Here is a 15,443-nt window from a genome sequence, read left to right on the forward strand (position 1 = left end):
TGAAGTTTGAGAGGTAAGTGCAGACTGTAGAGAGAAGTTTGAATGATTTTCTCCTACTTCAGATCAAAACTGTAATTCAGCTTCTAGTTCATAATCAGACTGGTTTGGTTTGACTGATTTCAACATTATCTGAAAACAAATACTCCTTTGCACAAATTAATAGCACTGGACAGTTAACAGATTACATCTAGGCTGCTACTTCCCACCTGGAAACAGAAGGAAAGAAACTAAAGTCTGTGTGAAAATGGTAGTGGCACTTTCTATTCACTTTAAGGTAACGAAGAACAGTGAGAACAGTGCCCTTGAAGCTTTCTGCCACTGCTCAGTATTCATTTCAGCGAGCTGGCTCTGTTCCTAAGCCTCTCTGCTCCTCTCGGGTGGGTAGATAAATCACATTGGATGGAGCAGAGCAGGCAGCAGTGCTGAACTCTGGAAGGATTGTTTAGTGCCAGCTGGGGCATTGGCTGCTTTGCAGTAACCTCATAACAGGGAAAGCTAGTCTTCAGGGACACTGATGAATGTGGTGGAGTCATCCCAGAGTATTTTTAGAGAAATTTTTCAAAAGCAACGAACAAAATTGCATAAAACGAGGCCAGTCACATTTATTTTGCCACTAAAAGTGCAGGGAAATGCAGGTACAGAGGTACCAAGCCACAGCCGCACTTCTGCAAAGTGCTCTCAGAAATAAAACACATGCCTTCGTTTTCTCCATGCCCAGTGTCGTAGCCAAATGACAGAGACACAAAGATATTCCATTAAATTCACAAAGATGTTCCCTTTTGGCTTGCCAGCACTGTAACACCTCCAAGCTGTGCTGAAATCACGGCTTTGAGTCCTCCCCAGACCCATGCACACAGGACTGCACTTAATGCTGCTTGTGTCTCAGATGAGGGAGCTTGTACAGACCCCTGGGATACCTTCCGCAGCTCCAGAAGCCCTTTTAGATTTTATTATGAGCTAGTACCTTATGGCTACTGGCTTCCACCAGCAATCACTCCCCTCGTGTCTCGAGGTGTCAGGACAGCGGTAACGTGAAAGCAACACAGAGATCAAATTTGCTGCCCCATCAAACCAACCATTTGCCAAAGCAGCCGTTCTGCCATTAGGAAGTGGAGCAGTAAGAGTTGTGCAGAGGAGAAACGAGTAATTGCAAAGGTAATGGCATTACCTTAAGTAGTGTCTTGGTGGTGGAGCTGCACAATTTTGGAGATTCCTCCTGAGGGCAAAGGGTAGGGAGTGAGCTACAACTTAACTTACAGTGAATGCCCTCAGCGCTCCCTCTCACGATGCACAGCTGTGTGGGTTCCTTTGTTTGTGTGGAGGTTTTGGGAGGGTTTTTTTAAAGAGTACAAATCATCACAGTCTAAATAGAAAGGGCTGCATTTGCTCCTTGCACTGAAATCCCTGGGACATTCGACTGGATCAAAAATCTCTTCCCAGGTTGTGGGCAGGCTGAGTGAGAGGCAGCATGACAGATGAGGATATTCACACTCTGAATGGACTAACCAGCAGGGAAGTGCAATACGGACTTTAGGGAGAATCTGAGAGCACTTTCTGTCTCATTTATAACCTTTTTATTGATGATTATTGCCAAAATTTGGTCTGCAGAGTCAGCTACAAACTGAAGCAAAGTGTGAAAATACTGTGCAAAGAGAAGAAGGTCTTTCAGGAAAAGGTGGGAATGAGAAATAAAATAAAGTTACTCCTATAAACACCTTGTGATGAGCACCAGTCAGGAGGACAGAAAAACCTCTGACATATGCCCTGGTTGAAGGTTAACCCAATATTAAGTAACAGAACATTAAATAATTGAATTCTGTATTACTAATGCAATATAGCAATACAACTAATTAAATAATGTGATTAAACAATGCATTAATAAATACTGCAATTAAAGTGGAAATAAAAATGTATTGCCAGGGAAATTTGACCTGCTGTCTCCCTGAGGCTGTACCTAAAGATCACTGGTGCTAAGCATGGTGCCAAGAGCCCTGTGCTGACCCTGACCATGCCTCCTCTGTGTGGAGCAATGTGTCCAGTGCAACAGCACAGCCCAAGAGGCAGAGTTTACCAGTTAAACCAGCCCTGGATCCATCACCCAGGGTGATCACTGTCCTTGTGGACCCAGGCCAGCATTCCTGCACAGTCTGCATGGGATGGGTTAGCTCACAGAGTCCAGCTCCACACAGCGCTGAGCTGAAGATCTCTTCAGCACCCAACAACCTTACCTGGCATTCACAACAGCCTTTCATTCTTTGTGTTTAACATGGGCTATGGTAACTACAAATGAAACGCTCTTCAGAGAATCACACAACTGCTCGTGTTGGAAAAGGGCTTTAGGATCCTGAAGTCTGACCATTAACCCAGCACTGCCCAGTCAAGACTCCAACTCAGCATTTCATAAAGAATAGTAATTAAGAAAAGCTTCTTGGGTTACTAAAAAGCAAGGAAAATGCTGATCCAGTGCAGCAAAACTTGAAATGTTAGCATAAAATTTTGGCAGAGCAAGGATTTAAATAGAAGATCCAAATAAAGAGCAACACTCATTACCCAATGTTTTTTCAGCAATCAAGGGATCAACCACCCACTAATGTCATTGCTCTGGAATCAAGGCATGGCTGTGACCCACCATCTACCTTTCCAAAAAGCACTTGTGAATGCTACATCCCTGAACATTGGCTCTATGTTGATGAGAGAGGTCCAAATGTGGGGGTTTGGTTTTGTTTTTTTATTTTCAAATAATTTATCATTGCAGCAGAAAGTAAAATGAAAGCCTTGACATGCAACAACATCCAATAAATAAATTAACTCTGTTACTGTAGATGTTTTTCATAAACTTATGATGTAATTCACTTCAAAACACCTGGTTGTCTTTAGAAACTGTCCTGTACCAAAGCCTATAGCCTCTTCCGCAGATCCCTTCCACACTTCTTACCACAGTCTGTGGCAAGAACATGATTTGATGCACTGAAATTACTGCAGAACAAAATTTAAAGCAGACTGTGGTGAAGCCCTCACTATTTAAAAATAAATATGTAATGTACAGCTTTAATCAACTTTTGAAAGGGATGAAAAGCAAAATTAATATAAGAAATAACTACCAACAGGGAAGAAATAAAGAGAAAGAAATGAAACAAAGGTGCATAAACAGGGTCTGACAGGAATTTATCAATGTAATTACAAATTCAGCAAAACTGGGGCTGTTGGTGAAATATGCAACTTTCTGTGTGGAAAATGGAAAAGGGCTGAAGTTTTGCTAACCAGTGACAGCAGTAAATTGTTTGGCATTGTATGTACTCCGCTATTTGAATATTTTCATCTGCATAGAAAAGCTACATTGCAGTTTACTGGCGGAATAGTGAATAAAATCAGGTAAAATAAAAGTTTAGTTACTGTTGGAAATAAAGAAACTATTAAGAAAAGAAAACTGTGTTCATATTTTTCTTTGTATTTAGCATCCTTCTCTTATCTAAGCCTTTTAAGGCCATTCAACAGTGCTTTTAATATAGCAGGAAATAATCCTGGATATACTGCACATCTGACCTGGATTTTACTTCAGATTTATCCTGTTTTCTTATTTCCAGTAATACATAACCTTTGCATTAGAGCCTCTCTGGAGCCCAGAAAATTCACAACTAATCAGTGAAGTAAGCAGGCTATTGTAAAAGGCTTAACAAGCTCTATCCCTCAGCCTTGCATTGTGATTACCTCAGAATAATTACTTCTGGAGATAACTGATGAAGATCATATTAGGCTGAGGCAAAACAGAGATCCTGCTAAGTGTAAATCAATTACAGCCGAACAGAGAGGCAAGGGGACACAGATATCACAGCACTACTGTTATTGTTTATGAGGCGGTCATGGGGATTTCAGATAATTCCTCATACTCACAATCGCTGTCGGAGTTGAAGCCAGCACACAGTACAGCACAAGTGGTGAAATGAAGCTCTCGTCCTCCGTCCCAGGGTACGGTTTCATCAAATTGCCATCCTGACAGAAGAAACCTTGGATATGCACCTGAAAAGTGTCAGTGTACTCGAAGTAGTAGGCGAGCAGAACAGTCCCAGCCATGATGACGAGCTGAAAATAAAGCATAGTCACAGAGAGGCGTTAGTTGCTTTTTGAACAGATGCAGCTGTGCCTGCGAGCTACTCCAGTCATGTGGACCATCCTCCCTTCACCGTCACTCTGACAACCCCTGCCATAATGGTGTGTGAGCGTGCGTGTGTGTGTGTGTGTGTGTGTGTGTTTCTCTGCCTTTGCTTTGCAACATCTGTTACATAAACCTTTTGGCAAACGACGCCAATGAACGTCTCAGATGGGAGCGTGTCCGCGGCGCGGCGCGCAGGGGGACGGGAGCGGTGGCAGCTCAGAGGGCATGAGAGTGTCAGCGCAGGAGGGATCGATGGCAGCGTGGCAGGAGACAGCAGCAGCGACAGCTAAAACACCCGTGCTCGGTGGCAGGGGAGTGGGAAAGGATTGTTGCAAAGCCTAGAGGAAGCTAAAGCCAAAACACTTCCCTGCTGCAGCTGCAAGCCCGTGCTGGGGAACGTGCACGTTGTGCTAATTCAGAGGAGCCCTCTTTGTGTCCCAGATGAAGACGCATCCAGGGGAAGACTTCTCTCCTGCCACTCACCTTTCCCTGGAGCTGCTTCTTTGTGAGTAAAGCTTTAGAAGTCTACTCAGAAATCTCCAAGCAACCTGTGGGGACTTCAGTGCACTGCCTGATTTACCCACTCTACCCCAGCCACTTTTGAAAGAACTGGCTTGAGTCTGAAGCTGCATTTATGACAGATATGAACTGCAAGCAGCCCTTCTGGTCTCTCTTTTCATACTTCATGGCTCCTAAGTGGCTTGGTTGGAAGCTCAGGAATCCACATTTTTTATATATCCACAGTATCAGCTTCCCAGCAACAAGTCACCACAACCTCACCAAAGGTGTCCCAAACCTCACCTCATGAAAATAAGCAGATTTAGTAATTCTTGTTTTCCTTCTGCCACACTGCAAAGAAAATCTCTCATCACAGTCCTCACCCAAGACCAAAATAGTAATATTGATTTATAACTGTTTTTGGTTTTTGTTTTAGTGGTAATGGTTTTTAAACTAAAAGAGGGTCAATTCAGATTAGGCATAAGGATGATGTATTTTACAATGAAGGTAGTAATAAAAGGGCACAGATTGCCCAGAGAAGTGTGAATACCCCATCTCTGGAAGTCTTCAAGGTCAGGTTGGACTGGGCTTCGAGCAGCCTGGTGTAGTGGAAGGTGTTCCTGCTCACTGCACAGGGGGTGGACTAGCTGGCCTCCAGAAGTTCCTTCCAATGCAAATCCTATGATTTTAAATTGTGACTACTAGGATCTGATTCAAAATCCTCTTTATGGAAACTAGTGCCACAATTACAGAAGTAGTCACTATTCAACTATTTCTGTCATTTTAACTATACAAGTTTTCTAGCCACACCATAGAAAAAAGTGGAATAATCAGGTCCTGGTTTTAGTATTTTGCCTCCAGGATCTCTGCATCAAAACTGTATTGCTGCAAGATTATTGTGAGACCTCTGAAAATTAATTTTGGCAATTCCATCTCAAAGATACACCTGAAGTTATTCATACACAACTCTGTCCACACAGCCAGCCATTAAAGCTATTGTATATTTGAGTAAGAGCTGGACTAAAATATGAAAAAATAATGAAATCAGATTAGTAGTTGATGAAAGTAGAAGACCAAAGAACCCCTAAATGGCTGAGGTGGGGAGGGACCTTTGGGGGTCAGTTAGCCCACCCTCCTCTGCTCAGGCAGGGACACCTCAGTTGGCTGCCCAGGACCATGCCCAGATGGTTTCTGAACATGTCCAGGGATGGAGTCTTCACAACCCCCCTGTGTCACTTGTAAGACAGACTTAAAAGAATGTCACAGTGAAGGCATAGTTGTGACAGTCCATTCCCCATTTTTTTTACCTTTCAAATTAACCATCTCATTTTGTAGATGAATTATTTTCAAGACCGCATACCTGCCCAGAATAAATTCTTTTAACAAACATAAAGCAAGATGCTGCTATCTGTGTATTCCCCAGAGATCTTCACAGCAACCTCCGTGAGTACAAACACAGTCCCACAACTAAGGACACAGGAATTAATTTACATTTGAATTTAACTCCTTGAGCAGCTATAGATTTTCTGATCAACCTGGGCAACTCAGCTTTGTTAATTGACACAGAGAAAGGCAATGACATTATCACTACTCTACCTGACATGCCCAGATAAACATGTTGGAGATTGCAGGATGCTTGGATATGGAGGTCTTTAAACTCAGTTCCAGCATTTCATATGACCTGGGCTGTCAAAAGCAATCTGACCCTCCCTTCCTGTCCCAAACATACTCCCAGAAATACTTTAGGTTGCCAGCCCCAGCTGGCAAACACAGGTAAATGATAAATAATAAATGACACAACAGACAGCTGTTTTTTCTCATCTCTGGACAACAGAGAAAGCAGGTTACTGAACTTTTGACCTTCTCTGGGTGTCATATGTAAAAGAGAATGCTTTTCAAAAAATAAGGTGCTCTGAGGAAATGTCACTTATCCCAAATGCAGTCTCTAGACAGCAGTTCCACAACTAACCTTGACCTTTCCATTGTCAAATGCTGACTCAGTGCTGCACAAAAACCCCTCTTGCATATAAAATACAGCTCTTGACTGGCTGACTCAATATTGATATTGACCTAGAATATCACAAATCACAGGATCACAGAATTCTTTGGGTGGGAAGAGACCTTAAAGCTCAACTCATTTCAATCCTCCTGCCATGGGCAGGGACACCTTCCAGCCTGGCCTTGAGACACCTCAACAATGAACCCAATTCTGTTCACACTCCCTGTGTTTCTGTGCTTTGTTCTTCTGAGAAAGAAAAATAACCAAAACCCAAAAAACATACAATCTGTGAAAAGAGATTTGAATTGTGGACACATCGTATCCTGTAGGTGACATCCACCATCTCACTGGAACAGCAACAGCAGGCAGCAGAAATTTGACCTCCAGCTGAACAGACTTTACCATATCCCAAGGGATGATGTGAGTACAGAAAGCACAGTCAACCACTACCATGGACAGGAGCAAAATTTTTGCTGCTGGTACAGTCAGTGAAGAGCTGACCACTTCTGCGTGGCAACTTCCTGTGCCTCATCTTGAGTATTCACTTCTTCAAGCAGCTTCTCAGCAAAATGCAACCAGAAACTTATTTTAGTTCTCTCTTCCCTTTTTCCTTTCCAGATGGTAACTATTTAATATGTGTTTAACATGAGTGAGATGACAAGTATGAGAAGGGGTCAGACTGGCCAGAAGCAGGGATGTCAGAGACAGGAGGGCTCCCTGCAAGGCAGTAAACTTTCCCTGGGTGCTGGGACAAAGGATAGATGTAGTGCTGCCTTGTAGACACCCTGGATTATGAGCACTCCAGAGTCCAAATTAGAGGGCCTGAATTCTGTAGCCTTTTCTCCCTGTTTTCAGGTTTCCAAAAATTGAAGGAAGCAGAGAAGAACAGGTAGGCTAATTTAAACTAAAGATACAAAACATCCCATTATGTAATTCAGAAAATGCAATGCAATTTAACACTAACATTTTGCAGGATTTATTTATTAATCCTTATTAACTCATTTCCTCGAGTTTACTTGGGGGAAAATTAAAAATACTCAATAACTTCAGAAAGGCAGCCAATGAATAGAAGGCTGCTAATAAGTCTAAGGTGCTTAATGGCCTTCATTAGCACAGTGTTTAACCATTTCATAATCCTTAAAATTTATCATCACTGCTCCATTGTAAGTTGAGAAAATGCTCTTATCATCATTTTACAGAGAAGGGACAAAAGCTGAGGAGATAAAATGACTGCCCTCAGGTCACAGCAGAGCATGTGGCAGAGCCAAGATTTATCTTTCTTCTGGACCAAATTTTTTTGGATTAGTCAATAATCTCCACATGAAAAGGCTCAATGATACATATGCTTAGGTCCTGATTCTGTAGAAGCTCATTCATGATAGTGTTAAGGTAAACAGTGTGTTTGACTCAGTCTCATTTAAAAATTCCTGCTGAATTTAAATAAATCTTGACAAGCTGGACTTAAGCAACTGTGGATGTGTTTTTCCCTCAGTCATTTAAATGGATTAACTAGGTAGGACATAACATCCATCCCTTGACACACCATTAAATTTTGCCCTGCTCCAAGAGTCCACACTGGCTCTGCCCTTACAGGCCTCCCTGTCACTGCACCCTCTTGCTCCACTTTTACCTGTGGGCATTCTCTGCATTCAAAAAAACTTTCTTCAATGTTTAAGAAATAGGAAGCAAGTCTTGCAATCCTCTTTGGGTAATGGGTAATTTTTTGGTGTAGAATTAATCAGGCATTAATGAAAGATTGTGTCCCAAGTACAAAGAAAGGGGATCTTTGGAGTAAGCAGCACAGTTAGTTACACTAACTCTAGGGTAACTGTAGGGTACTGATGTATATCCAGAAATCCTCCTCTGCACTGTAACAGAGTCTCTGACAGCAAAACTCAGAGAGCACTAACATCCAAATAAAATTACTGCACCTCCAGGTAGTGGGACTGAAGTCCCACACTGTATGTGCTCTCATAATTCATTGCAAAGCACCTCCCTGTATCCTCCACAAGTGGGAGAAATTTTTTTAAAATACTGTTACTCACAGAAAAGAGGCCCCTGCTCTGCAAGTAAGCAAGCAAGAGGGCAACTCCACTTGGGAAAGGGGCATAAAGCTGTAAAAGACAGAGATCAATATTGGAAGAGGGAAGACACTGTGGGAGACAGAATTTTGATCAGCCTAGACTGAAGGCTCCCCAGAATTCTTAACAGAGGAGGAAGAAACTTATGGAGAAAACGAAGATGCTGGAAAAATTTCTGGTGTACCCTTTAGCCATACAGCCTGTCCATCCTGCAAGACAGGCACACAGCCACTGCAAAAATCTCCTTTTGCTGTGTGCTTTGTCATTGTTTAAGTGATATTGCAAGTCCATATGAATAAACTTGAAACCCCCCTAGTATTGCTGCTATTTATGCATAAACAGGTAAATTTTTTCAGCTTATCAGCCTTCCCACAGCCTACTCATAACATATCTTAGAGCACCTCTAATGTGCACGACTGAAAAACTGAAAAACTGTTCTTGCACACAAATGGCAACATAAAGTATGACTTGTTAGTTTCTCCTGAAAGAAGTCAAACTGGTATTTTGCATGTGGTGCTCCTTAGTGGATAGTCATTGAGATCCCTATTGATGCCCTTGCTCAGTTTGTTTCCAGCAGATTTCAGTGGTTTTCACTTCTTTAACTGAAACTGCCACAGTTTCATGAGCACCACAAACCTGCAGAAGCATTTTCAACCCTTGACACACATGCTGTGGCTCACAGTTCCACCCATTTTGATCATATTTCCACCTCCCCCTTTGCCTGAACTCTAGTGACCCACTGTTATGCAAAACCTGAAACAATTTGGTGTGCTTTTTCTGAGAGAGCTGATGAGAGCATGACTCTTGGAACAGACACACGGGAGCATCCACCAGCCATGGTATCCGTGTGTCCTGAAATGACTCCTAAGTTACTGCTGAAAGGAATTGTTAAGGTGTGTCTGTGCTCTCTACTGGATAATATGAGAAATATTGAACTATGCATTCCAGACTGTTTTGCCCAGGGATGGGTCCAGGTGTCTCTCTGCCAAGGGAATCTATTTTACCTTGGAGATGGGAACTCCAGTCTTGCAGCTGCAGCAGAGGGATGTTAGAAGCACACCAAACTGGAACGAATCACATTTATTATTAAATTTGAAGACCCACTTCTGCCCATCTAAAAGCAGATCAAGACTCTATTTAAGAAGTACCATGTCTGCTTCCTAAGTATCCTTATTAGGATGAGACCTCAGAAACTCATGTTGGATCAATATTTTTTACATGTGTTTGCTGTATTTATTTGTGGCCAGCTGATCTCTACTTAGTAAACCTACCTTCAGCTCATAGTGCTTGGACTGACGTAAAGAAAAAAAAAATAGTTTTATATTTTGTTTTCTTAAATAATCAAACTTCCTTCTGGCAGAAGAATTGCAGACTCCCAGAAAATAGGGGACTTGGATAATGTGACTTGAAACAGTCATTTTGCCGAGCCTTTTTACAGTATTCTCTCTGGAAAGTCTTCTCGGGGCTCCTGAAATCATCTCTTCTGACAGACCTACTACAATGTCTTAAGAAAGATCTACATTTTCACACAGTGGAGAGGTCAAGTAGTAAGGAAATGCTGAACATGCCTTCAGACAAACTTGTATTCACAAATAACAAAGAAGATGAAGACTACCATTTATTAGAAGCCCATCTGATCCAGATGTGCCAGCAGCTGAAATTTCACACTGCGGTGTGAGGGTGGCAGGTGCTTGTCCCCCATTATCTGTTAGTGGGAATTAGCAGGATGAGCCCTTCAGGGATCACCAAAGCCTGGGTCTACAGCAGTTTGTGAAGCATCTGTTGAGAGCTGTTTTATCACAAGTGATTCAACTTTAAAGGTTTCACCTTCACACTTGTGCAGCACACCCAGGTCTGTGGAAGAAGAAGTGTGTTGGACAGCAAAGGCTCCTGAAGACTGCAACTGCAGCAAATTAATGTTTGTAATGGATTATAAGGATCAGGCTGACTGCACAATCTTTTATTATTGCCAAGAAGCTGAACGCAGCAAATCACCTACTTTTTATGAAAAATACTGCAAAACAACAAGGACAAAAAAAAAAAAAAAGACACAGGACTGTTCATCACAACATTATTTTGCTTAATGGAAGAGACAGAGAAAAAAACAAACCTTTGTTAGAATTCCATGTAATGGTAAAACAAATACAAGTGAATGATTTCGTTATGCTGAATAACCATTTATTTTACACTGTGGGATTAAACGTGAAATCCAATGCTCTTTCTACACTGCCACTCCTCAAGGTGCTCTCTCTCCCTTACCTTATATAACTGATTCTGACATCAGGGTTTTTATGCAACTGTGGCACACAGCAACCTTGTCTGTAGCAGCCCAACACAGGATGTGGCTTTGTTACAGGAGTTCTGAAGTCCATTCAGTGTGCAGGCACAAGCTGGGCAGTGGAGGCAGAGAGGTTTATTAAGGCACACAGGCTTTTGAAGTTGGAGCTGTGTAGAAATCAAAGCAGTCTCTGCAGAGCTTTTTACAAGTCCATTTCATGAACTTATTGTCTTATTTCACCATTTTAGCAATTAAGTATGGATTAGGTATGGTTTGTATGGCTGAACAAAACACGCTCAGACAAAAAAAAAGGAGTTCATGTCTTCCTAAGGCACTTATTTCAGCAGAAGTTATTTTGTTGGAGTAGCATGACCTCTAAAAATACTGACATCTGGATAAAAACTCTTTCAGCTTCTTTTTTATATAATGGTCCTTGAAGAATGGAGAGGTGCTACACTGTAAAAGCTTAATGTTACCTAAGAGCTCACCCACATAAAGAATCCAGATTTCTGCAGCTCTAACTGTGCAGTTAAAGCAGTACAAGTCTCTTAATGGCAACAGACATAAAGGCATAAAAATGCTTTAACCAGTACAACCTTTTCATATGTAGAAAATAAAATAAGCAACAGTAAGGAGCACCTTGATTACCTCAATCTATATAACTCAGTGCACTTTATACACTGCTCTAGCTTTCTCAGTTTAAAACAAAGTTTTTCATGTAAAGAATTTTACTTTTCACCAGTGATTCTTATGTAATAAATTTAAGCCTTCTTTCTTTGACAGGTAACTACAACCCACGGATTGATCACAGGCTGAAACTGTCAGCCTGAAGGAAGGAGGGACATCTACCCCCACTGTGTCTGTATCAGCCTGAGCCTTCTCTCACTGCACCACAAAGAGCTGGGCTGCCTTGGGAGAGCCTCTTTACATCAGCTCTGTCTGAGAAAAGCTCAGCCTTTGATGCTGGAGAGGGACAACACAGGTCTTCTCACTCTCCTCAGAGGTAATGACATGCAGGGGTGGATGTCCCTACAAGCTTCAGGTGGCCAGCCAACGCTGTGGGCACTTGCACAAGATTTTGTGCATCTCAGAGAGGCAGGGAGATGAATGGACAAAGGAAAGACACAGCAGCACAGGTGATAGGAACTGGAAAAAGCACAGTAGTGTCTTTTTAATTGCTGACAGCAGAGGAAAAGTATTTCTACAATGGCTTGAAGAGGGAGGAAATGAATCTTCCTCTCTCTTGTGGAATCAAGAAATACCTGTGTTGCTATTAGCAAGAGAACCTCTATAAAAATCAATACTAAATATATATTTTATTACCCTAGAAAATTGATCATAAAAGCTATGAAAAGTCTTATCATTTAGAATCATGGGTTAGGGACATGGGTCAGTTGTGGACTTGGCAGTGCTGGGTTGTGGGTTGCACTCATTGGTCTTAGGGTCCAACATCAATGATTTTGTGACTCAACGTCCTCTAGTACAACCCTGAATATCCACTCACCCCTTCTTGCAATTTCTCTTTTTTGGCAAGTTGTATTTCATTACAATAATTTGCTTTCTTTATGAGATCATCATAAAAAGATCCTTTTTCTCCTTTAACATTTAGATTCTATCCAATTGTACTAGATAACTGGACCTTAAACTAAACCACGAGCAGAAGGGATTATTGTGGTGTGATCTATTTAAGAAGAATCCTGTTATGATGACATATATGCTAGATTGTTAGATTTATTTTTTTTTTTAATATAAGGGATGTACTGATGCAGAAGACTATTAAATTCTGAGCTTGATTCAAAGGAGATTTTGAAGGCTTATCAGCAGGGGGCATTAATGAGACATTAAATTCCGAATGCCACGCTACCGAACGTCCATACAGAGCCTATAATGTTTTATGTTTTTAATATATTTGGGGGTTCCCCCGTATTTTTCACAACATCATCTTATTTCTCTAAGTATATCTGGAATTTCAGGTCATTTGGTGACTAATCTACTGGGGTCTTCATCCTGACTTCTAAAAGAAGTCTTTGTCCCTGGTTTGTACAGTTTGAAAAAGGAGAAAATTATTTTAAGACCAGCAAATTTGCAGCCAGCAGTTTCAAAGGGGATTATCATGAGCAGGCAGAATAGGTGGCTTCATCCCTCTCAGTGAGTATTTGTTCACAAGCATCAGCTGCTCCTTGAATCAGATCATGCATCCAACTTTTCCATGTGTGCACTCTGACCTTACCACTGACCTGGAGAAAGGAGGTGTTTTCAGAAGGCAATTTGAAATAGCAACATTTCCCCCCTCCACTGACTCTAAAAGAATAAAAGCAACCACAGTGATAATATAATTATTACTTACAAAGTATGAATCCAGGAGTTAATGTCTTTAGGATTTTCTCTCTTGTTAATTTTCCAACATTAACAAACAACAAAAAGAATATTTTTTTCCCCCTAAAACTTATTGAAGGTGGTTTACAAAGGTTTTCTGTCAGAAAGCTGATCTAGCTGTGAGCTGGAGACTGAAGGGGTCAGAGCTAAAAAGGAAGAGCTTTCCACTGCATTGGCTCTGCTCCTTGGTCTTTTACTCAGGGCTGGTTTCAGATCCTGGCACACTGTGATCTTGCTCTCGCTTTGTTCACTAATAGCATGAAAGTCACTGAACCTGGTCTAACCTTCTTGGATTAAAATCTGTGCAATTTACATCAATCCACAGTCTCTCTGTATGTGTAGTGCAAAGAAACATAAATTAAAAACTTTGACAGGAATTACCTTGGTAAATTTTCTTTCCCACAATAAGAAGTTGGAAATTTAGCTAACTCTTTTGAACTGAAGTTGAGATTTTCACATCACCCCTTGATTGCAGGAATGGAATTTTTAAGGAGTGTTAAGAAAAGTTTTAAATGCACAGTAACATTGGGACTTTAGGCAACATTTGGAAGACATACACTTTAAAGATGGGGATCAGAAAGTTGCTTGACTGCTACAGTAGCAAACTACTCTGCAAAATTATGTAGGTCTTGCTTTTAGAGCCAGTCTCTCCAGATTTCCCTCCTGTATCTGGGACATCATGGTGTGTCCCACACTTTTCCTGTCCCTCAAATATATATTCGGTATTTCATATAATATCTTTTTCTCAGGTACATGCAGACCTTTCTTATGGTAAAAATCAGTTTCCAAATAACAATAGTGAAATGAAATGTGTTCCTCAAACAGCTGTATAAATCCAGACATTCTGAACTTCCTGTGAAATCACTGGCTATCTTCTATGTATGAAAATCAGGACTCCTCTCTTAACAAAAATTGAGAACTACAATTTTCCTTTAAGAGCCCAGAAATATGGGGTCTGATATACGGGGCCTTTCAGATAAATAATTATAAATTATTAAGAATGAGATTTATACTACGGGGGAAGAGAATTAAACTTCCACCTTTCAAGAGGGAGAATATATCAGATTTTAAAAAATGTACTTTTATTTAGCACCTGAAGAAGGTCATCACCATTACCAAGTGTTGTTAAAACCTCCAAGCCACAAGTATAGCATATTTACCTTCCCTTGAGCAGGTCCCATGAAGCTTTTCAGCAGGTGGCATTAATGCTCCACCAAGTTCCAAATGGCACACAACAAGGAAAGTGCTGTTTCCAGCAGATAACACCTTAAAATGATCTACAAATTCTGCTGTAGACTAAGTAATTTTCTTAACATAAAAGTCTTCATTAAAATGGCATCTGTTCAGAAAAATTTCTTTTTTTTTTTAAGCAACAGAAGCAGAGCAGAGATCTATTTTGACTACTCTGGTATTAAGTTAGAAGAAACCAAGAACATTTTGTTTCTCTCCTGTCCTGCCTGATCTGTCTCCTCATCTCCCCATCAAGACATCTGCAGAATCAGCTTTTTCAAATGGAGAGAACACCACTAGAATTCCAGGTGTGTACCAGCACCACTAATACAGCACCTTTAATGACAAGAATTGGCACTCAATGCAGCACTACACAGCTTTCCCCAAGCTGAAAGATTTGAGGTTGAAGCTGAGAGGGAGAGCAAACTGAGACATACTGAGGTGGAAAATACCTGTGATCACTTGGGACTGACAGAAAATGAGTTACACTCCCAGGACTGGTTGCCATGCCTATCCAGCCTTTGTCTAAAACAAACAGTACAAAATGCTGGGATCATCTCCAGGACTTGTTAAGAGAGCTCTTACTGACTCCATGAAATCCAGCGTCTAACACACCAGTAAAAACTTCTGTACTTCAGCAGAAGTTGTGAACAGCTTCATGTGAACAGCCACTGCTAGAAACAGCTGCTTGGGAAGAGCTTGTTCGGTAGGAGGATTTGGAACATTTTTCACTGCTTCTTCTAAATGCAGGAGGAGTGCTTTCCACCTCATGCCCACAAGAAGGTTAGAACATAGAAAATATCTGCCAAGATGTTCTCAAAAAACTGG

The 15,443-nt window shown here is 41.2% G+C and overlaps 1 protein-coding gene across 1 annotated transcript in view; it reads right to left on the reverse strand.

The window, feature by feature from the left end:
• The window catches only part of PLPPR1 (phospholipid phosphatase related 1), a 62,334-nt gene that overhangs the window by 27,302 nt on the left and 19,589 nt on the right, over positions 1–15,443 (reverse strand). Inside the window, exon 2 of the mRNA XM_030237537.2 lies at positions 3,892–4,080. Coding sequence (XP_030093397.1) covers positions 3,892–4,080 — 189 coding nt within the window. The remainder of the gene's footprint in view (positions 1–3,891; positions 4,081–15,443) is intronic.

This window comes from Serinus canaria, chromosome Z (genome assembly GCF_022539315.1).
Source record: "Serinus canaria isolate serCan28SL12 chromosome Z, serCan2020, whole genome shotgun sequence".
Taxonomy (NCBI): domain Eukaryota; kingdom Metazoa; phylum Chordata; class Aves; order Passeriformes; family Fringillidae; genus Serinus; species Serinus canaria.